This window comes from Pipra filicauda, unplaced genomic scaffold, assembly GCF_003945595.2.
Source record: "Pipra filicauda isolate LSUMZ 115617 unplaced genomic scaffold, ASM394559v2 scaffold26_size5592650_pilon, whole genome shotgun sequence".
Lineage (NCBI taxonomy): Eukaryota > Metazoa > Chordata > Aves > Passeriformes > Pipridae > Pipra > Pipra filicauda.
In genome coordinates this window covers 1,206,480-1,230,889 of record NW_024104387.1, presented here as the reverse complement: position 1 = coordinate 1,230,889, position 24,410 = coordinate 1,206,480, and the positions used below count along the sequence as shown (strand labels likewise).

The window sequence follows — 24,410 nt, the reverse complement described above, 5'->3', positions numbered from 1 at the left end:
ACGCTCTCTTACATGAACTTAGGCTTCTTCCCCAGGCCTACTGGCATCATTTCCATGCACGTTTGTCTCAATTTCTTGCAGGTTTTTTCCAAAGGATATTTGAGTTTAGTCCTGAAGATCTGAATTGAACCAAAGTTCTCAGTATCTCCTGGGTGCAGCTCTGTAGATGTCTGCTGCTCCTGCTTCACTCTCTGAGTCCTATTCTGAAGTCAGCATACACAGGAGCAGGAGCTGCAACTACCTTCTCTCAGTATCTCCTCTCCTCCTGTTTCAGTGGAGGGAGCAAACTTGAACCTTCCTCAGGCCCCTCTCCTTTCTGAGCAGAGGCCCAGGCACACCCTCAGAGGCACCACACTAACTGGCAGCTGGCACTGTCTGTCTCCCAGCAGCAGGGCATTAATAACCATTAACAAAATGCTATACAGTTCCAACATGATGTCAGTGGTATTAACCTCTGTCATTCCTGTATCAGCACTCATGAATGAATGTTTTTCCTTTTTTTTCCTTTAAAACTTATCTTTTAAATACCCCATAGCGTTAAAACCAACAGTGACTACTTAGAATAGCTCTTATTTTCCAATTTTGAAAATGAATTTTCAGTTATCAGTAGTGATTGCATTGAGCAACAGATGAATTTCTCTCATTTGTGTTTTTTTACCAAGCTTTATAAAAAATAAACCAAAGCAAAGCCTTCATACCCTACACACTTTTGAATATTTTTGAGAAGTACTAAGGATTTGCCACCTATCAGAGAAAATAGGTGCAAGAGGTTTGGGAGTTTTCTGGAATGGAAAGTTTATGAGCAGATTACTCCGAACTTGTGTTTTACAGCAAATCTGCTATTGCTTTCAGGAGCATGAAATATAAGTATCTTTTCTCAATTCAAACTAGTAACCAGAGTAGGAGCAAGTCTTTTTAAATGGTATATTCATAAAAGCCTCTTACAAACTTACTGTCTGCATTGTTTCTCAGCTCAAAACAAAATAAAATGCCAACACTATGAACAGAAAAAATAAAGTCTATAGGAAGAGAGAGTTGGTATCATTTATTACAGTAATAAATACAGCTGAACAAGATACAGCTTTCCATGTATCCAACCACATCTAAATTCCTCGATCACTAATAGAAACACTCCTGCTGAATTTTTGCTGTGATGATTCAGGATCAATATGCCTTAAGATGATTTGAAACACTGAGAGATCATTAAGACTGTCCTTTTCATTTTACAGATTAAGAAGGACATATTTCCATTGCTTATATAAATTGCTATTTCCTGGAATACTCCAAGATATGAGAATGCCTAATACCAGCTTAGTTTAAGTGAACCTACATCCTCCTGTCTCCAACAATGACTTAAGACGTCCACTTTATCACAGTGAAATCTCTGGTTCTAGCAAATAGGATGGGGCCACCAGATAAATGTTCACATGGCAAAACTAGTCCTGCCCATCTCCATGTCTACACTCATGCCTAACAGCTATCAATAGGCACAATGAGTGGATGTGCAAGACCGGAGTGGGAATGCTTTGTACTCCCATGCCCTGTATCAGTCACACGATGCAGCTGTTTCTCCAACTTGGGTTCAATGTGTGGGGTTTGATTTTTTTTTTTTTTTTTTGGTAGGTTTTGGTTTTGTTGGTTTTAGGTTGGTTTCTGGTTTGTGGTTTTGTTTTTTGGGGTTTTTTTTGTTTGTTTGTTTGTAAAAAATAAAAAAGCTTTACCTCTCAAAAAACTGCAAGAAGTTCGTGTGATGTAGACCTTCAATAGGAAATTGAAAGAGGTTATAGGTATTTGCCACTTTTTGTTCCTGTGTGTAGAGCAGCTGGTCCCAGTGGAATAAAGGCAAGGATGAAGTCATCTCTTCTATAAATGATGCAGCAACAAGGGATACTGCCACCAAAAGCAAAGTCTGCTCTGTAGCAGCTCAGTACAAACCATTGCAAGGAGTGTTTTAGGGTCAGTGAGTTGAGAGCACAGCACAGGCACTGCAGTCATGTGGAAGCAGATGACAGAAGTGAAAGGATGAATGTTTGCAGTTCTCCAGCCCAGCTGTAGACCTCCTAAGAAAGCACATGCTTCAGGTTACATCAGGTCTAAGAGACACCCTCTACCAGGCAGTGACCCAGCCAGCAGCACCTCCATGACAGGCAAATCCATATCCCTGTGGAAATGGCAGAAGACTGATTAATTTAATCCCACGCCCTTCCTAAGAAAAGATAGTAAGAGATAGTGAGGAGCAAAATTTGTACAAATGTACCAGTGTCTTCCTCCTTCTTTGGCAGAGAAAAGGAGGAGCAGATTCCATATGTCCACCCCTCCCCTAATCACAGCAGTTAGTAGAAGGGGGGAGAAGGAGTTTTCTGCAAAGCCTGTGCCTTTGAGGCAGCAGAAGGGCAAGAGTTCAGTTTTACGACTCTTGGCCCCAACACAATTTACCATTTACAAACTAATCCTCCTCCGATCGAGAGCACAAGGCCTGCTAAAGCTCTCGTGTCCACTTCTCTGATTCTCCATTGTCCACACTGACAGGGAGAAGCCGAAGACCTAATCGGTGTGTAATTCAATCGCTGTCCAGGCTGTGTCACAGCACAATGCTGTGCTTGTAGTGCCATGGGGTAAGTCAGCCAGCTACTGTTATCCACCACAGCAGGTGTGAAGAATGTCACTTGGTCTGACTGTGTGTTGCTCCTCTGTCAAGGTCTGTTTCTGATACTACGTTCACTCACCACTTCAAGACTAGTTTTCCCTCTGGCAGCAAGCTAATTGTCAGCTCCATGGTAAAAGGGCACTTCCAGTATTTTTGACCTGAACTGGGAATCCCTGCACAGCATAATATGGGCCTCACACAAAGTAAGCCCCTCTGCTCTCCAGATACTCAAAACATGGAGGCCTGCTAACAGGCTCTTTATTTCCCTAGTCTTAATCCAGCAATTAGTACATTATGACTTACTACATCCAAACTGCTTCACTCTGTTGTTCCTCACCAGACATAACACTGGACATTGCCACACATCTCTTGGGAATGGTTTAAATCCTAAAGTTCCTTGGTACCTAATTACATTTTAATCAGCAAAAGACAGATGCTTCAAAAAATTCTTAGTCACATGTAGGTGGTTAAAAATACCTGGAAAACCAAATTAAATGTGCTGCCACACTAAAACACAGATCTTGGGCCACTCTGAGAATGGCATTTGGCTTGGTTTTTTAGCAAAAATTTACTACTCCCCAGAGAATAGAAAATTGCATTTTCATTATTCTTGAGTCATACCACAGTGCAAGGAGTCTGAGGAAGAGGAGGACAGAGGCAGGAGGCAGAGCAAACACCTGCCACTTCATCACCAGTGAAGCAGAGTGGGTGCGGGCATCACCCAGCCACACTACCGGGCAGATAAGGAGGCAGCGGGGAACTGTTGCTGATACACCCACAGCAGCACCAGGGAGCTGTAATTTACTCAAAGGGGCAAACACATATGGATAGTAACAAGGAGCACATCAGGGGATGTCTTCCCCTCACACAGAGATACATCACACGCTCCTAACAGTCGTGTGCGATGTTTCTCTCCATGCGTAACAGTGACTTGTCCAAGGGATGTGAGAACAGAATGAGCACAGAAACACCCTATTTCTAAAATATCTATTTCCTTAACAGCCTTGAGAATTTCATTCATGTAGAGTTTTGGTGCTATTTCTCCAATTCCTTAATTTTCATGCAGAAGCAAAACAAATAACAGGAATACCCGATGGAAGAGCTATACTGAGACAGAAATTGTACAGGCCTGTACCGGCAGTAGCTTTTTGTCCAAAAGAACAAACAACTGAAGTCAGCTGGATTACCTGACCAGCCCAAGAAGTGGATAAACCAAAATGGAAACAATTTCCCTGCCACCACATAGATGATCTTAAATCAATATATTTGGCTGTCCAGAGTATTTCTATGTAATTCTATACAAGAGTTATGGTTACCAATCTTACCTAATCCTGTAAAGGGATGAAATACTTCGTCACACTTTCAAATTCTGTGAAGGCAGTGAGCAGATGAAGAAAGATGATCCAGCTTCTTACCACTTGTTACAGAAAAGTTCATAATATTCATTATTCAAAATATGAATTGGACATCTGTATTTACAATGTTTAACAAGTCTTGCTTAGTGCTGAAGCCAAGCTGCTCATTTCACCCATACTCGTCTACTGTCATCATCGACGGCTGATTTCCAAACATGGCCAGACAGCAGTTTTCATGGCAGGGGTCATGAAACATTCTTGCATCCTGAATCAGGATTCAGCAATGCCATGTGCCAAGCCTTAGAAGCATGCAGAGCATTTGCAACTGAGCACCTGCGGAAATCCCATTTCCTGACAAAGAGAGGCCTCCAATATTCATGTTTTTCTCCTGCTCTTAGGCCATGCTGTAATGAAATATGGCCTGAATGATCCTTTTATAGCTATACAGGAAAATGTCCTTGCTTAGCATTTACCCCTCCTTATGCAGGTTCAGTGGAGACTTGGTTGAGCAATCAACAAAGACACACAGAGTGAAAAGTCTGGCTGATGGGATATGACCAAAACCACGCATAGAGCAGGGATACAAAGTGGACATGCAGGTTATCAGAGAAACTGGACAGACTGGTAACTTTATGGAATATAGGTAAGAAGACAGAACCCTAAGGAGTCACATTAAATTAGGCGTAAATGCTGACAGTGACATATGCTGGCACAGCCAGAGTGTGTGCTCATGGAAAGGGAGACTAGGAGTGCTGTTGCCAGCAGCATGTGGATAATCAGAGAGTACAGGACTGCACAGGAACTGCTGCTGGGTCAATGACAACAGTCAATGGGGAGTAAGTTGAAGGCATGCTGGAAGGGACGTGGAAGGGGCTGATTGTGACACTGGCGATGGAAATTACTTTGAACAGGTTCTACTCTGAGACTCCCTGCTTTGCAAGGCACCCTCCCATTACCTCCTGCTGCAGTTCTGGGTTGCCCTTACTCTAAGGTGCTTTTGTCCCTTTAAAGGCAGTATTCCCTTACTCCAAGAAACCTGCATCCTTGTCCTGCCCCCTTCACTCTAATCCTGGGTTGCTGCTGCTTTACCTCTGACATGGAGCTATCTGTGTCTCCTCCTCAAACTCTGGCTGCTACCTCCCCACCATCACATATCTATATGCCCCCAGGTCGTCCTCTCATCCTCCATCCCCCTGGCACTGTCTCCTGTCACTGCTTCATACCCCAGATTATCTCTGCTTTTGTTTTCTTCCCTCTAGCAGTGCGAGTGTGAATCCCAAGCTGTCACATGTAGCAGACCATTAGCCTGAACACTGTTCATGCCCAATCTCACTTTTTCTGGGCCACTCACTGAAGCTTTAAACCAGCAACTACAGAGACAGAGCAACTGTGAAACACTGCCAGCCCTTAAAATGTCTCACACACCATCACATACCTATTTCATAGCTTCAAGGGACAACACAGGTTTGGCAGTTTGGTGATCAATCATTTGTCATGGCTCTGCTGGTCTTTACTGGTCCGTCAGCCTCATTTTGGGAACCATAATCCATCATGGCACCGGGCAGGCTCAGCGGATGCAGAGTGACAGTGACTATTCCCTATTTCCACAAGGAAATGCTAGAACAACTTTTGTCTGATGGGTATAAAAATCAGGTCTCCATGGCACACTCCCTTTTCCTTCCTTCCTGCTGATGAGTCTTTCCTCTGGGTACTTCAGGGGACCTACCCCCTCCTCTTGGCCATGACAGCCTACATTCAAACAGCTGCTAGGGCTGGATGAAGCACCTGCTCTGGGCAACAGCAGCTGGAGTTCATTTTGGGTCCAAAGGGCCGAGGCCAAGCAGGCTGACTGCATGTGCACTAATCCAGTATCATCAACAACTCCACCAGCAACAGGTGCCTCTTTGAAGAGGGAGGGAAAAACTATTTGGGGAGGAATCAGAGCTTTATAAAGGACATTATGGGCCAAGTCCTCAGCTGGTACATGCACAGTTAAAGCATGTACTCTCTTGAAGTTATATGAGTAATGCTCACATATATGAGTAAAATATTTGGCCCACTCTCAGTGCTGCTTCTCTTTTTATTTTCCTAAGGATTTTTCACCTCCTCTCTTTGCTCTGCATTGATCTTACATCAATAAAGAAAAGAAACTTTTCTGTCCCTTGCTTCAGACCAAACAGCTGAAAGTCAGAAGCTACATATACCAGATTTCAACATCCTCCTCTGCATAGGTAACACAATCTTACCATTGCCTGACAAGATTTGTCCCTCAGTCTTGCTTGAGCTGTGGGGTCCAGATCAGGAGCATGCATCAACTGGAACAAGGGTGATCCCATTCTGGAACAAATCAAACCAAAACCCATCAAGGTCCATTAAGAGAAAACTTTCAGCACAGGCATCATAAGAATTGCCTTGTACTTGCTCAGGCCAGTGGTCCATATAGGCCACTGCGTAATTTCAATATATGACCACTACACGATGACATGGGAAGAGTGCAAAAAAACCCTGACAGAAGCAGCTATTGGCCAAACTGGATCCAAGGAAAGTTTTATTCTTATCTCATTTTGCGGAAAAATTGTTTACCACCCAGTACATACTAATCTCTTTTTAAAGTCCCTTTTGATGCATTTCTGATAAATGCCTGTATTAATGAAAGCCTCTATATTGTCTTCTTTTCTGAGTCCTGCCATTCTGAGCTCCAAAGGTCACTTCTGTAAATCTGGTCTCACTCCTTGCAGTTACTCTTGTACCTGTTCCTAGAGAACCTGGAAGCATTCTGGAGCCTGAGAATGGAACTGGATTCACAAAAGTGGCACCACAGAGCACTGCCAAAAGCAACATGAGTAAAAGCAGCCTTTCCAGTGTTGATGCACTATTAGAGGAAAATGTGACCTAACCGCAAGTTGGTCATGTGAACCAGTCACAGCCTTTATAGCTTTGTATTCCAAAAATTATTTTCCTGAACTGTGTATCTTTTAATTCACGACTTTCCAAGATTCAGATTTAAGTCACTTTCCCCCTGAGACTATGTCTCAGCTTGGTTAAATGACAAAAAGAAGCCAAGTGGAGACAGTTCGATGAACAGACCTGGTGGTGAGAAGAGCACAGGCAGAAAAAACAGTCTCCAGCCTATAACAGATTCTGGCATCTCATCCACAAGCACACACAAGTATAAACTGTACTGTGTTGACTTGACTGTTTAAATAAGTCTCCAAGAATTTCCCTTGACAAACACTGCAGTGCAGGCCAGGCAATGCTGTTTCCTCACCAGTGATGGGACAGACACACAACCACACAGGAACATCCACTGCTAGAAATTCTAGCGGTATTCTCAGCTGCTGCAGACTCACAGATTCCCTTTGAGGCTTTAACCACAGTTCCAAAGTCAGAAAACACCACAGCATGTACAAACATACACAGAAGGCAATTTTGCACACTTGTGCATCAGGTTTGTCCGCATACATGCCTGAGGGAACCACAGGGCAATCACTCTGCACGCTTAATACTGAGCAGTCAGGATACCTACACATTACTGCCCTTCCCAGCCAAAGCAATAAAACACTGCAAGCATGTGACAGCACAGAGCCCTCCCTAACCCTCTGAATCCTCGCTGCGGTTGCTGTCACTGGGCACATTTCACGCAGGCCAGCTGCACGGGATTTATTCAACCAGTTTTGGAGTATCAAAGCTAACTTTTTTTTTTTTTTGTCTTTGCCCCAGGCAGGCACTTGGTATGCAGGATTTAAAACAGAGAACAAAATGTGCTGTGAAATTTGTAAATACTCAGCACAGTAATTTCTAAATTCTAAAAAAAGATAGCAACTGCAGTGGTTAAAAAATCAAAAAGTAAAGCATTTCACTATATCACTGTGAGTAATGCCACTGTGACCTAAAGACCAGCCTAAATAACCTCCCAAGATTACTAATTAATGGTGCTGACTGCCTTGATAGGAGCCAAACATATTCCGAGTTTTATCCCATGATTTCAGTGAAATGAGGATAATGTCCAATTCACCAAGTGCTCTGCATAAAGATACTGAAGTTGAAAAAAAAATTGTTTGAGCCCTGCAAGTTGGCACAAAAGACTTTGCCTGGGACATAGTGCCACAAACAGACTACAATCTAACACGTATCGTTACAAGGTTTTTTTAATGCATTTAAAGCTATTAAAATGGAATTAGGCAGAAAACTATAGGAAAAGAGATACCCGAGGGAATCACAACACTTACACAATTTAGATGGCCTAGTAGAGGTGCTTTGAGCAGAAAGCAGCAATAAAGGGTCATTTTTGACTGGAACTAGAAGAGGAATTACTTCATTGGAATTTAGCATTGCCTTTAAGGTCTATGGCGTTTCAGTGAAATTATCCACTTCTGCTTTGCCTGATTCACCATCATTGACTCCATAGTAATAAAAAATTTAAAACAAACATTTAGCTGATGAATGTTCACATTAAAGTTGCAAATAAAGAACCTTTTGACATTTTTTTTTCTCAAGCAGTTTCCCTCAAACTTTGAAAGGATTCTATTTCACAAAAATTGTGGAAAGGGTTCATTTGGGGTTTTTTGGTGACTGCAAAAGCCAAAATATTTAGAGTCATTTCTTCTTCACCTGCAAACATTTCCCACTCCTCTTACCACATCTGTGGCTTTAATTTCTTTTCTCTCAAGCCAAGTAGCAAGTGGCATTAGTCAAACCAGTTAACTCCCAGGAGTACCTGAACTTCAGAAGCAGGCGCTCTTGGTACTAGCAGGGACTCTATGAACATTATCAGCAGCATAGAGGAGCAATAAATGGTTTCTGCATCTTCATCCCTTACCCACAGTTTATTTCACAGAATTATTTCACAGAATATTCTGAGCTGGAAGGGACCTGAGTCCAGCTCTTCAGTGAATGGCCCATACAGGGCTTGGACCCACAGCTTTGGTTTTATTAGCACCATGCTCTTACCAGCTGAACTAAACTTTTTACTTCTGCTAGCCCAGATATTCTGAGTATGTACAAAGTGCACCATCTTATGCTTACCTCAAAGAGGTAGGTCTAATGCTCCCTCAAGGGCCACCTGGAGCACTTACTGAAGTTTACATTGCCTGGAAGGCATTACCTGCATCACTGATTTCAGATGGCATAGGCTGTGCAAAAAAAAAAAAAAAAAAAAAAAAAAAGCCACTGCCTTTTTCAACATGTCAAGTCTTATTTTCTCATTTGTCCAAGAGTAAGTGCAGATTCTTACCTGAAGCTGTGGAAAGGAAGGTAGAGTAGAAAGGTAAGGTATGTAAATTATGACAGACTTTAGGCAGTTTGGCATTGCACAACTCCCTTATGCAACTCATTGCCTACGGCGAGCCACATGTTTTCAGAAATTCCACAGAACTCCCTTAAATATGCTCCAGTGCTGAGGCTTAGTGGCTTCAACCTGCAATTAGTGACTGGACTTATGATACACCATGGACAGATTGCTTGGATGAGCCTTAAGTTTGCTGGCCTATGCTTTTTAAAATGTGACTTGAAATAACAATTGCAGGATCTCAGAGGCAGATGAACCCTGACAATTTATTCAAACTTACACCCAAGCACTGCCTTTTTATAAAAATCAAATGGGTAGTATCAGCCAGTACCACTTCAAATGAATAGTCCACTTACAGCTTAAGTGTATTTATAAGAGAAAATGGTGACTGAAGGGCCAACACTGCTGGCCAGGCTGGAGCTTGCTCAGATGGTCTGCCAGTCCTCTGCAGCCACCAGGCTGGGAGCACAGACAGCCCTCAGGCTCCAGCTCTCCCTGCTGCCTCTGCCCAAGACAAACCATGGGCTTCCTGAGTGGTGGCAGAGGCTGGGCTCCTAAAGACACAGGTGAGCTGAGAAGCTGAGTCTGCACACCCAATGATTTTGTAAATACAAGCAGAAAAGACATGGAGAGAGCAACTCAGTGTGATTCGTCAACATTGAAAGTTGCACTGGAGACAGCGATATGTGCTTAAGAGAAAATAGTGACATACAGCTTCTAGACACTAGTTAAATAATGGCAACAGCTTAGTTTGACCTGCAGCCCCATCATTAAGAAGCCTACACACATGCAGGCAGTCACACAAACATGGCCACGTGCAATTGGACTTGAGATGGAACGTGAAAGCTGAAGGTGTCAAATGCAAACCAGGTCAGAGCAGGACAACAGTCACAGCCAGGAGTCTGGCAATGCAGTTTGCTGAGAGGCACTTACCTCTTCTAGGCTTGACTGACCACACACACAGACCTCAAACCTGCTTTTGGCATGAAGCTTTCTCAGCGGTCCAGAGAAAGAAGAGTGAAAGCAAAGGGAGAGGACAAGTCTGACTGACCACTGTTGTGACACAAGGTTAAAGATAAGCTTTTCTTGTAGTTTAGAAATTCTTACAAGCTAGTCTCCTGTGTTAGCTTTGGACACAGCATAGATACACCTGTGGGCTATGGGCATATTCTGTTTGAAGGGCAGATTTCAATCAGTACAGTTTCAAAGAATTCTATATATATTCCCTATATATTTTATATATATATATATACATAACCATGGTTTATATTATCCAGCATTTGTAAAGTTCCTTAAGGAAGAACTTAATTGCAAAAGAAGAAAGGCAATGAGCTTCTCAATATATGTGCTATGCAGACTTGAGTCAAGGAAGCCTATAGAAAGGAACTGCCCGAGATAAAAGCCATATCAGAGGTACAAAGGTTTGCAACTTTATCAGGCTACTGATGCAAAGTGGGAAAACTCAATAAAGACAAAAAGACATGGCGCTTTCCAGTCATAAGAACATCCTTAAGCATCTCATCTGGCTTCAAACACTGCAGTAATCGATATTTTGCAAACACAAAAATATCAATGCAAGGAAAATCTTTGACTATAGAAAAGGAAAGCAACTGAAAACTAAGGTTTGGAGTATTTGAGGTGAGTGCCAAAAGAAGACTTCCAAATCTAAATTTTACTTCCAAAATTACAGTTAATCCAAGTATTTTTCAAATAGTATTTTATTATGGTATTTCATTTTATTAAACTGAATATATACAAAATATATGCAGATCTGACACTGCATAGTAATCTTCAGTGCCTATAACCCCAAAAAATAAGCTTCTGTCTGCTCTATTTGATACCAAGACAGCTCTGACTTCAAAAGGTCTAGGTTTTTACTTTTGGGAAACCCTTTTTTTTATCACTAAAACATGCTGGTTTTAGAGCACTACAACAGACTGGACCTTTCCATTTGCTCATTGACACAGAGACAAAAAGCATTTTCCAGAATGTCCACCTCACAGCCCTGTCATAATACTGTTGCCTCCCAGGGCCACCTCATGTTTTGCTGATGACTACCTTAACCAAGAGACAGTTAAAAGAAGTTATATTGCTATGCCTACTTAAGTAGTAACCTCCCAAATTTCAGGCTTCTTTTTTAACTTTATGAGTCACATGGTGCAAAAAGGCAACAAAACAATTTTTGCCAGAAAAGCCAGAATTCTTGCTGGCTTTTCCTCTGTGGAAAAAGGAAGTAAAAAAGAGTGAGACTGGATAAAATAGTAAGGTGAAGCACCTGTTGAGAACAGAAAAGCATAAGAAAAATGAGTTAAGTGACTTCAAGTCCAATAAAAGCAATTGCAAATTCATAGGTGTTTGTATGAATCACTTTTAATTTCCTGCCAGAGAGCTTTGGTTTCACTTAATTACAAAGCAAAGTGATGAATGAAGAAGGCTAATTCACAGGCACACATGTCATACATTTATTTGTTTCTTACTTTTTCCCTCTGTTTCCTTCATAGCTATTGATGGGCACTGAATGATCACATGAGATAAAGTCTGGCAACATTACATGGACTATTTGCAAAGCACATGAAAAATCCATCACAGCTAGAAAGAAGCTAACAGATGGTAACTGGACAGAAGCAACAGCCCCAACTCTTACTACCTGTGGTGAAAGAATAAACAATATCAACTGCAGATTACAAAGTGCAGCCTAAAGAGCCTAACTTTAAATGAGAGATTCAAGGTACAAAAAGGCCAGACACAACTAAATGTTTGCAAGTAGGCTCACGAGAAAGGATATTTTGAGAGGATTGCTAAATCTCGCTGACATTAACAGTCCTCTCTGCTGCACACTGCCAAAGAATAAAAAGGAGAGGGGTGGGGAAGGTGTGGGTGTGCATGTAGGAGAGGTTTTTTGCTGGAATTTTAATTGCAGTTCTGTATACCACACTGTGGTGGTTTGGCTTTCCACTCTGCCATGTACTTTCAACACACTTCAAAATGTGTTGTACCAGAATCGTGCCAAATCCTAAAAATTAAAATATATCTTTCATCAAGTCATGTGCCAGTCACCAACTCTATTTACAGATGTCATCAACCCTTTCTGCAATGACCTGCACATAACTATCTGTTCTTGCTTTCCCTCAGTCCAGATCACTCAGTGTCCAACCATCTTCACCCCAACATCAGTTCACCAAAGAAATCCATAAAGTACCTTCATATTTCAGGACTTAGTGGGAATAAGGCTCTAATACAGATTCACTTGTATCACAGTCACATGTAGACATTGTTACCCCAAGCAGGTAATAACTTCTCTGCAGCACACAGTCTGGGAGAGAGTCACCACCACCTTCCCTTCAGTTTAGGACAGGTGAGAAAAAAAGCAAACTATCTTAAAAGCAGCCTCACCTGATAGCAGGCAGCTATGCTGTGCTGAAATGTTGTAACTAAGAAACTAAACAAAGCACTTGTTCCCCAGGATACAGCATTTCTTGAAAACTGAGACTTGAGATCACAAGTTTTTTGAAACGGATGATACTTTCCTCAGTCCAGATACAATCAGCATGTGACATCACCTCATCCTACATAGCAAGAATGCCTATATTACTTTGTAATAGAATTTTTTCCATAATACATTTGATTACAGCACAAATTAAGTGTACTTCCTTTAGTTCTATGAAGCACAAAGCAAAATAAATTGAATGGTGTTCTCATAGAAAGAGGGGTTAAGGGATGTATGGAGATTAAGGAATTTTAGTCAGTCTTCAGATCAGCTCCACATATAATAAATGGCCTTAAGCAATGCTTTTGTGTCTTAGCTCTCCATCACTGAAATGGGATAATTTATTATTGTTTTGCAGAGGACTGAAGTCCACTAATATAGACACAAGCCTCTATGAGCTGATATGCTCAGAAATTATTGTCATGAACACCCACTTAGCAAAGCACAACTACAAACTTTTCCACAGAGACACGAGCTAACTTGCTTTCTGTTGCAATTTCACACTTCAAATTATTCGGACTGGCCAAAGAAAGGAGCTTATCAAGCATTTATTTCCATTGGGATGTCAACGCATACACACACAGGCACCGCACTTGTTCTTCCTCTTCTGAGGCAGTCAAAGGATTATTCTGGAATAATAAAACACTAGCAACTATTTTAATGGCTAAAACAAGGACAGTTGGAATGGAAAGAGCTAAAAGGTAACTGTTAGAAGTACATCGTCCCTAGGAGCTCCAGTGAAAAAGAGGACCCTTATTGAAAACAAATGTCTTGTCAATGAATTTGGTGAAAGTAAAGGAAACAATTAATTTAGGCACTTACTTTAGCCTTGCAAACATTGGACATATACTTTACGCTCATGCAATTTTATTCAAATGCCTAAAGTAAGCAAATGCTTAAACATGGTTAGGGTTTTTTAAGGGAAACTTCTAATTTAAATACAGCATGAAGAGTGAGAATGAAAAAATGGATAATTACAGTAAACAAAGAGGGCTGAATAGCATATGAGATGGAAGCGTTGAACTAGAATTACTTAAGTTTCTCATGAGCAATGTTCTCACATCTTTACATGACTACTCTCAGATGATGCGTGCTCTGCTCTAGGTAGTCAGATCCAATAACAATTAAAACACGCAGTGGAATGACGATTCTGCCCTTAGCATCCTGGGTTTGTGGGGAAGTGGGGTAATCTGCTAGAAAAATATTCCACAGAACGGCATATAACATTGAGCTTACTAAACAAAGTCACTGAACAGAATATTAGCAATTTTGAAAGGTGTTGAGATTACTCATATTTCCGTTCCACTGTTTTGAATCTATTAAAGGTAAATAAACGCTCAAGCAACAACATGCTGAGCTCCATCCATACGGTAAAGCAGTTGGAGAAGTCAGAAACCTGTATTTTGAAGTCACTGTACAAACCAAGGATTATCAGTTACTAAAATACTGAAGAGGGTTTACACTGCCTAGGTAGGACCAACATTTTTAGTGCTAAATCAAAAAAGCTACAGAATTTACCCCGTAGCCAAGACAGACATACCACTAAGTTCCCAGGATTTTTCAGAGCTTGGTCCCTCCCCAGGACTGCCTCTGCCTGTGTGCTCCCCCCAGCTGCTCCAGCCTTGGCCTGGCCTTGCTGCACTCTCACACGCAGCAGCTGGTACTGGAGGTGCCGAATGCTACCACCTGCAAATGGGCTCAGCTCTTACATTGGAAGAGTTTTATCCATGGCACTGCTGTCCCATAAACAGAATGTATTAGAGACAGGGAGCAAAGGAGAGCCACCACCAGCTTACACGGGTTTGAACACTGGCTCAGCACAGCTCTGATGGTGTGGAGAATGAGAGACAGCAGCTGTGACTATGCCAAGAACCAAACTGAGGGAGCTACAGCATCTTCATCTGCTGTTTCCCTGAATATGCATGTGCAACACAGCACAGCTTTTGTCTCTTGGATACAACTCTGCATGGGAATACCTGTAACTGTGTATCAAGCAGGCTTGAAGCCTGCCTAAGAAGGGTAAGGAACGAGGATGTGCTTTTCTTAAGTTCTGCTTCTGATTGCCTTCCCTGCTTTCATCTATTACCCTGCTTAAATACGAAATACATTCATTTCAGTTATGTTGCTCTGTTGGGGGGAAAAAATGAAGAAACGTTAAACACACAAGTTTATGTTTTTCTCTTATATTTTTATGGTATCTTGAAACACCGCAAACCTGTGACACATACACATGTGCAACCATAAACCATTCAAGAGAAAGTACAGGCTGGAATGTTTTATTAAGAACATTCATCACAGGATCTGCATAATCCTTGCTTCCTGAAGTCACTCACTGATGTTTCTGATGACAGGATAGTCGAAATTCAGTGTTTTATAACCACTTCCTCAGAGCAAGTGTGCAGCATGACTTCAAATAGAGCACAAGTTAATACATCTACTTTGCAGTTAAAGTAAGTATTTTATGTCGATCATTAACTATTTAGGATGTTCACAAACGGGCAGTGGAGCGAGTGGCCCAGCCGGCACCTGCCCGCTCCCGCTCCGCGCCGCATTCGCCGTGAGGGACAGAGCCCCCGCTCCGCCTGCCCACGGGCACGCAGGAAATGGCAGCACCCGCCCGGCCCCCCACATCCGCATCCTCCTTCTCCTCCTCCCCGGCGAGGGCGGGCGGGCGCCGGGGAGTGCGGCGAGGTGTGTCCCAGGTGCCCGGGCTATATGAGGCGGCGCGGCGGGGCGGCGCGGTGGCTCCATGGCGGCGCCGGCCATGGCTGAGCCGCGCTCCAAGCGGCCCCGCGTCACCCTGCCCGCCTGCCCCGCGCACCGCCCGCTGCCCGCCAGCCGCGTCCGCCACGGCTTCCCCGCCGCCGTGGAGGAGGCGCTCTGCGGCGTCACCGGCGCCCAGCTGGAGCTCCACTACTGCCTGCAGGCGCTGGTAAGGGCGGCGGGGCGCGGACGGGCACGGGAGGCGGCCGGGGCCGCGGCGTGGGACCCCCTCTAGCCCTGGCCGGGCAGCCACCGGCGGCGGGGTGAGGAGGGTCTCGGAGTCCGGACGGGACGGCGGAGCGGTGTCTGTTCCCAGACCCAGGGCATTTGGGGGCTCTCCTGCCAGAGCCGCTGCTGCCCCTGCGCCGACACGGCCACAGAAACAACGACGAAGGTCTGGAACACGCGGGCGACGAAACGAGCGCTCGTGTGTTTTTGGGTAATTCACAGAGAGAGTTTTGCCTGTGGAAAGAGGGACAGGAACAGAGAATGCTAACAGCTCTGGATTATGACTCTTGAGTGGCTTTTTCCCCCCCAAACTTCGTGTGTAAAATAGTTGTGCGAGGTTAACTGTAGTTTGTGAACGTCGCTGCCGGCTTAGGGTTTTCTGCTCCACAGTATGAACTTTAGACACAAAATTAAAAAAAGTTATCTCTGATACCATGTAACATGCATGCCAAAATTGCTTCCGGCTACCTATCAAATGTTAGGGCAACATATATTTTAACACAGCCATTAAAATATAAAAATCAGAATTATCGATGCTATACCTTCTGATGCCAAGAATCCACTGGGAAACAGCACAAACTATATTGAATGTATCCCCAAGAGCCTTCAATTGAGTTTGGTGTCAAATATTAGTTCAATAAAAATTTAAGTATGCAGTAAAACCTGTACCTGCTAAGACTGTAGATTAAAAAAAATTCTAGTGATTGGCAGTGGGATGGGATGGAGAAAGCTCAGTTAACTATTTAGGATGTTTACATTTCTAGATTTGATTTATCCACATTCAGTTTCTAATTATTGACATAAAAGATTTACCTTAACAGTTAAGCAGACGTGTTGACTTGTGCTCCACTTGAAGTCATGCCTCACACTGGCACTGAGAAACTGATTATAAAACACTGAATCTTGACTATCCTGTCAACAGAAACATCAATGAGTGACTTCAGGAAACAAGGATTATGCAAACAATGGCAGTGAATGTTCTTAATAAAACATTCCAGTGTGTACTTTCTCTTGAAGGGTTTGTGGTCACACATGTGTACATGTGTCACAGGTTTTGGTTGTCTCAAAATGGCCATACAAATAGAAGAAATAAACATAAACTTGTGTGTTTAACATTTCATTTTTTTTTTCTAAACAGAGCAACATAACTGAAATAAATATATTTCATATTTAAGCAGGGTAATAGATGAAAGCAGGGAAGGCAATCAGAAGCAGAACTTAAGCACATCCTCGTTCCTTACCCCTCTTAGGCAGGCTTCAAGCCTGCTTGATACACAGTTACAGGTAGTCCAATGCAGACTTATATCCAAGAGACAAAAGCTGCGCTGTGTTGCACATACATATTTAGGGAACCAGCAGATGAAGATGCTGGGGCTCCCTCAGTTTGGTTCTTGGCACAGTCACAGCTGCTGCCTCTTGTTCTCACCATCAGAGCTGTGCTGAGCCAGTGTTCAAACCAGTGTAAGCTGGTGGTGGCTCTCCTTTGCTCCCTGTCTCTAATACATTCTGTTTATGGGACAGCAATGCCATGGATAAAACTCTTCTAATGTAAGAGCTGATAGGTCTGTTAGCACAGTTAAATATGGCAGTGGTTAAAGTTGTTGTTTTCCCATACAGAACAGAACAAGGCCTGCAGTGGGGTTAGGGTTGTAATACTTCTGAAATCATAGAATTGCCTGAGCTGGAAAGGACCTCAAAGATCATCTAGTGCCATGCCAGGGACACCTTCCACTAGACCAGCTTGCTCAGAGCTGCAATCTGACCTTGGACACTTCAGGGATGGGGCATCCATAGCTTTCCTGGGCAGTTTGTTCCAGTGCCTCACTACCTTCACAGTAAAGAATTTCTTACTAATATGTAATCTGAAGCTCTCCTTTTTTCAGTTTGAAGCCATTCCCCCTTGTCCTGTCACTACCTGCTCTTTCCATCTTTCTTGTAGGCTATTGGAAGGCAACAGTTAGGTAACCCTGAAGCTTTCTCTTTTCCAGGCTGAACAATCCCAATTCTCTGAGCCTTTTCTCATAGGAAAAATTTTAATCAACCTGGGGGTCCTCCTCTGGACTTGCTCCAACAGGTCAATGTCCTTCCTAGGCATGAGCTACGTATAATGAAGGTGTATACAGAACAGTTAAGTATTCATCATTTTGGAATAACATCCATAATGAACCTGATAAATAGATACGAAGTTATGCTTGTTCTCTTTTTGGTATTTACATCATCTTTCTCATACCTTTGAAAGCTAACTTTTGACTGGAATGCTGACCTGCAGGGATAAATTTTATGTTCCCTGTGCTGCGAGTATGTTTAAAAAACAAAACAAAAACCCTAGACAAAACACAATTACAAAACACACACATGCTAACCACTCATAAATAAAACATTTTGAGGATCTCTGACTGCTACTGAGAGAGTAACATGAGTACTACAGTTGCCTACCCAGTATTATAGGGCAGGAGTTCTAGTAGAAGTACAGAGATTTTTCATTTCAGGACATAACTACTTACTTCATTTACTGTGGAAATTTGTAACCTTTGGATTAAGGTCTCCAAAGTTCTAATAAAGCCACGTTCTTCTGCAAGTGAGTCCCATCTCCAGCAAATCTTAACGCTCTTGTTTTGTGTGCTTAGGGTGAATATTTTGATCAGTCACATGTGGCTCTACCAAATATTTCAAAGTTCTTCTTGCATCAAGCTCTGGAAGAGAGAAAAGCCGCAGAGGCATTGATGAAGTATCAGCAAGAAAGAGGAGGCCACTACTGTTCTAAAACCATCCAGGTGGGTAGTAGACAGCAAGCTTTCAAGCAGCTGCAGTCCATTTACCTTATCGAATTACATTGTTGGTACTTCAGATCTCTGCATTCATCCATTATGAGATTTCCAGATATAATTTACCTGACATATTAGTGTACACGGTTTTGTTCTTGATTGCGATGCTTAGAAACTGTCAGACATACAGTCCTAACACTATGTGGTTGCATTCTAGCCCAAAAGAATATGAACAGTATTCTCCTTTCCTTTTACTCAGCTGGACACTGATGTTTCCAGTGTGCTGTAACGGATTATGAGACTCCTTAAACTGTACTGAAACAGCCCACTTGTCTCCTTCACACTAAGTAGAAGCCTAGACATGATTAGCACGTAAGAAAGGTGGTAAGGAAGGAGGTAGAGGAAACATCCAGCTTGAGGCAGTAGTTGATTTGCTAAAGCACAGCTCAGGACAGAATGTGAACTACAGATTTCACTTGGGCTTGCACAGGTCACAGTTGCAAAAGAATAACTCAAAGTTTTCAGGGAAAAAAATAACCCACCTCATTTATTTAAGACCAAGGGGCTGATTCTCCTCTACCAAATTAGTTTTCTGTAAATAGTTAATACAGAATGCTCTTTTTTGGTCCATCATAGCAGTTGTTAATCTGTAGAAAGTAAAAAGGCCATTGTGAAAATCTTTCTAAATTGTCAGTTTGAAATGGGGAAGACCTTAGGGTGGTCTTTCAGTACTTAAAGGACACCTACAGGAAATAGAGGGAGGGACTCTTTCTCAAGGAGTGCAGTGATAGGATTAGGGATAAGAATTTTTAATTGAAAGAGGGTGGATTTAGATTAGGAAGAACCTGTTTACTATGAGGATGGTGAGACACTGGAACAAGTTGCCCGGAGTAGTGGTGAATGGCCCATCCCTGAGAGTGTTCAAGACCAGGCTGGATGGGGCTTAGAGCAGCCTGGTCAAGTGAAAGGTGTTCCTGCCCACAACAGGGGATTGGAATGAGATGATTTTTTAAGGTCCCTTCCAACCCCAGCCATTCTGTGATTGGGTTTCCTGGTGTAAGAATGCTCCTCAGACATAGCTGCTGCTATCTAAATCCATTCCTTGAAAAAGTGCTTGGCCCCTGCTACCTGTGTGTGTTCACAGCCATGGCACTCTGTAAAAAACAGATGCTCTAAACTAGGAGTTGTTGCAAAATCCTAATACAACTTGTTTGGAGCACCAGATTAAGTTGCAGGAAACCACTGATGAATACAGTAAGATCAACTGTTCTGAATAAATACAATTCTCTCTTTGTTTTTAGAAACCAAACTGTGATTATGCAGTCGGTCTGATGAAAGCCCTGGAATTAGCAATGGTACAGTGGAAAACTATGCTACGATATTTTGAAGAGCTTTATGCCCTGAGTGTTGAAAATGCAGACCCTCATAGTGCAAGCACTATGAAGAAGCAATTTATTGCGCCCAAAATCCGGAAGATCAAGCTAATGGGAGATCTACTCACCAATGCTCGCAGGCTTGACTGTTCCCAAGATGGCAGAAATAGTCTTGGGGATTACTTCATGGACCGGTTGCAGAAAGAGTTCAGAACAAGCATAGAGCCAGAGTCTAGTGATCACTGCAGCCCCTGCCCGCCTCTGCAGCAGTGCACAGGAGCTGCAGAAGGTCTGAAGCGACCCCAGAGAGAATCTTCCCAGCACAGAAATGGCATAGGGCCAATATATGCAACTATACATTGCACTACGATGCTGCCACAGTGTAATGATGGGACAGGAGCAAAAGTGAAGCAGGGCAGGGAGGGCCTTTAATGCTGTGGCTGCTATGGGGTAGCTCCTAAGGCAAACCTTTACAGAGGGTGGAGTTGGGACCAGAACTCAGGAGACATGAGCCTGTATCACTCCTGTTTTACACCCTGCCCCCTCATCCTCTGTTGAGTCAAAATCTTGCCTATACCATTATTTTGTTTAAATGATAGCAAGGTTGCCAGCTACCTAGATTGTCAGCACTAGTCACACATAATCTATGCAATTCTTCCTAGAAGCCAAAAGCTTTTAAGCTTCTTTTCTGTTTTAAATGATTAACAGGATTATTTAGTGCAATTTTTTAACAGTATATATAATTTGTATTAAAAAAAAAAAAAGAAACCACTGCAGCTTTAGTACAAGGAAACTTTTATGTGGCAGGAAATCCAAATATTTAGTTTTATGTTCCTGAATATTTTATATTCCTGAATATATATATATTAGATATTTTACATTACTAACAAGTATACTAGCATAATGAACTTGTTTTTAAAAAGACTTGGTTTAAAACAAAGTTTTCTTATTTTTATCATAGTAGCAATTTAAATAAGTAGTCAAAATAATTTACGTATCAGGATGAATAATTTACTTCTTCAGGATGAAAGATGCAAACATTTCCTCAACACTGGGAATAAGAAAACATGCTGGTTTTCTCTACAGTTATGTGCCTAGTTGGCTTTTCTCATTGTCAGAAAACAGATGAGAGATAAATTATGAGTTTTCATTAGCTGAGATCTTTATAGGTTCTACTGGATATTTTGCAAGTGTCACAAGACACTAGCTCTAGGGCTCTGTCCAGACTTAACCTAGGATGGTTGCTTTAGTTTTCATACAGACCCCTATTTCAGCTAGCTCAATTACGGTATTACTATGCTACTCCTGCTATTTCTTTTATTCCCTATTCAGTCCCAAGTAGAGGCATAAGATCCTAGTGAAAAAGCAGCACACTTAACTAGCATTGCATCAGAGAGAGTGGCCACTCATTAGTTTTGCCTTTCAGTTGGGGCAGTATTAGCCAGTTTGGTTAAAGTTCAGAAGTTCAGAGGTGTCCAAATTCTTTTCCTTCATCTCCTGCAGGAGTGCCTTGCTTTTTGTACCCTGGCTCCCAAGGTCACTTAAGAAGAGCAACTGGCTAGATCAGCTGCCTGCAGCTAGGGTTTTTTTTTTTGTCGCTATACACAACATCTTTTATGCAATTGGGGTTTGATTCATTGAAAGATTGTCTCACACTTTCATGTAATACTGTAAGTGATACTCCTATTCTTGAAAATAAATTCAGTTCAATGTTACAAATGGTTCTTTGCCTCTCCATTTTATTCCTCAATTCACCAGCCAAGTATGCTGGTATTATTCTTTAAGAGATTTTGCATATGTATACAAAACTTCACCAGTACTTTTCTTCATGCAAGAAGTTTGATGGAAGAGTATGCCACAGAGTGAAAATAAATGCCAGAAAACTTCATTACTACAAAAACACTGCACAATGAAACATTTTCTGTAAACTCTGCTGTTTATACACAGCTGCAGTTGAATAGCAATTTCTGCAAAGCCCATCTACTTTCTGTTGGTGGTGTAACACGGGACAGACAATTACAATGTAGATGCTTTCCCAATCTTTTTGTTAATGGGATTCAACATTAGTGGAGGGGGGACACACAGCCACTTTAAAACAACCCCTGTACTCATCTATAAGAGTACTGCAATGTGCCAGAAGAATGGCTCAAAGCACTTTTACCAACATGCTGGATTTGCCGATGTTGAGATGGCTGCTCTCTAAAACAGCAGTAGTTTAAAAGCTATTTCCATCTGGGCTAGATTCCATCACCCATTCTCATGCTGAGCATACCTTATTCAACAATTAGTTCCACTGACTGCAACTCAACATGAATAAGAGCAATGGAATCCGTCCCTCTCAGTATTAAAATACAGCTTGCTAAGTGTGAACAGAGCAAAGCTACTAACTGAAGTATAAAACTAGTGCTATATAAAACCCCTTCAAACACTACTGGTAATGTTTGACCTACTCCTACAACAACCTTCTCCTTTAAGAGCTGGTACCTTCTGAAATGTAGGTACAGCCTTCTCAATGGTTTCCTGCACTTAAGACTGTCTTTTACCTTAAGCAAATTCCAACATAACAACCTAACATCGAAATTTTTCAAAGCAAGACTTACCTCTTATTTTTCTGTGAAATACTACCATGTCCATTTCTCAGGCTTCTCATACTCATCTTCTAGCCAAATGTATCCACAGATTCTCAGAATTCAGGTCTTTCTCTCTCCCTTTTCCAAAATTCACTTTCCGGGTCCTCTGCCTGAAAAGACAGATAACCTCACAATGATCTGTTTTCCCAGTATCTATCTTCTGAAAAAGAAAAGAGAAATCAGTTACTCTAGATAATAAGCTCTTCTTGTCCACATGCTGCTTCTGCTGAGGGCACATATGCTTGTGAATATGGTCTCAGATTTGTTAATAATACCTGTCTGTTGTGTATAGGGTGAGTCTGTCCACGCTTCTCAGCATAAGTACAATCTGCCTCTGACTTCCCATTTTCCTTTTCAATCACCTCCTGAAAAAAGGAGATGAAGGATGAAATGTGGAACAGGTGTAAGGGGAACAGTGCTTATAGAAACTTTACAAATTCTCCTTCTCTGCTGAATGCTTGTTCATATACACTCTCAGTATCTGTACTTCCAAAGCGATGCCCAAACCATCCAAACACACGATCTGGGGAAGCTCTGAATAGCTAGTTCCCTAAAGAGATTCCAAACTGGAATCTCTGGAGAGACCTAATCTTTACTGAAATTAAGAGTTACAGCCACAGAGGCTTCCAAAGAGGTTTAACAATAGAATATTTGTAATACTTGCCATAAGCACTAGCTATGGTTTCTGACTCTCAGTGAGAAATGCACTTAAAGTCTCCAAGTGGAGATCATGCCGTCCTTCGTCCTCTTCACTATGGCCACATAAAATTAAGAAAAGCATCTCAGGATTTGTTCTTTGCAAGGACTTTTTTTCAGGCCCCACTGTACAAGGCAACATCTTTCTGGACAAACCTGGAAATACTGGAAAGCGGATGTTAGTTCTGGTAGCAGCAGCAGGGAATCACAGAATTGTTAGGGTTGAAGGGACCTCTGGAGGTCATCTGGTCCAACACCAGAGGAAGGTGTCCTCAAGGGCACTGGAAGATCACTGCACGGAATTCACCATCTGGTCATGGCCTTCTCCTGACCTTTGCACTTGGGTGAGTTCATGCACTTAAGTGCATTCATGGGCAAATACTGGCAAACTCCTCAGAGTGCTTGTCAAAGTTTCACCATTTGTTACCACATTGCCCAAGGTAACCACTATGTGCTCAAGTCCCAGAGTATCTTTTCCTGGGGTTACATACAAGCTAGAAATGAGCAGTGGCAGAATAGGCCACAATACTGACTAAATATTAGGTAAAATTACCTTTTCCACAGATTAAACCAATGGTCTGGAAAGATTTTAAGTGTCTAGAGTGGGTCAGACTGCCAGCACCAAGCCTTGATATCCAAATTTACATGTTTAGTTGTTAGAATATGAGAAATAGTTGTATGCCGTAACATTTATACTTACTTTGCATTATTGTATGCCTTGCACTACTTTGAATACAAATTATTTTTACTTTATTAACTGTTCAATAAAGATTTTAAAATAAATCTGTGTATTCCTTCTGGATCAAAGAACCTGTGTAATAACAGTGAAGTGTTTCCAAAAGTTTGCTACTCTGCCTCTCAGAGACAGCTGGGAGATATATTTCTAAATGTGTAAGGGTGGTCAATAGCCGATCTCCTTGGGACATATCGCTTTTCAGCATTGGATACAGTGAAAGAGCGGACTTGTACAGAGTCCAAAACATATAGTTTTATCTTTAAATAAAACTTTTATCTTTTGGGGATAATGATAGAAGGTGACTTACAGTTCTTATTGTTGTCTGTACTTGAAAACATTTAAGTAAATAGAAAATGGGGACTGCAGATTAGGAATTTTTGCAAAAAAACAGATCATATAACAACAAAAGAAACCACCATCACAACAGCCCCTACGAGAAGTAA

At 42.0% G+C, this 24,410-nt stretch overlaps 1 protein-coding gene and 1 long non-coding RNA gene across 3 annotated transcripts in view; one reads left to right on the top strand and one right to left on the bottom strand.

Annotated features, from left to right (window-relative positions):
- Positions 1 to 1,650: 1,650 nt before the first annotated feature.
- LOC113996280 overlaps positions 1,651 to 24,410 on the bottom strand; it is a 36,062-nt gene continuing 13,302 nt past the window's right edge. Inside the window, exons 2-8 of one of the 2 annotated variants that reach the window (XR_005563960.1) lie at positions 22,811 to 22,900; positions 22,506 to 22,695; positions 19,075 to 19,179; positions 18,272 to 18,460; positions 6,249 to 6,339; positions 3,973 to 4,064; positions 1,651 to 2,161 (exon numbers count right to left, since the gene is read on the bottom strand). This is a non-coding gene — a long non-coding RNA (uncharacterized LOC113996280). Of the gene's footprint in view, positions 2,162 to 3,972; positions 4,065 to 6,248; positions 6,340 to 14,943; positions 16,002 to 16,580; positions 16,680 to 18,271; positions 18,461 to 19,074; positions 19,180 to 22,505; positions 22,696 to 22,810; positions 22,901 to 24,410 lie in introns of those variants that run through there. The other variant, XR_005563959.1, reaches the window with a different exon arrangement.
- LOC113996279 (ferritin light chain-like) lies at positions 15,471 to 23,482 on the top strand. The gene is made up of 3 exons (XM_027737205.2): positions 15,471 to 15,708; positions 18,395 to 18,541; positions 19,834 to 23,482. The coding sequence occupies exons 1-3, from the start codon at positions 15,526 to 15,528 to the stop codon at positions 20,335 to 20,337; spliced, it is 834 nt and encodes a 277-aa protein (XP_027593006.1). The 5' UTR covers positions 15,471 to 15,525; the 3' UTR covers positions 20,338 to 23,482.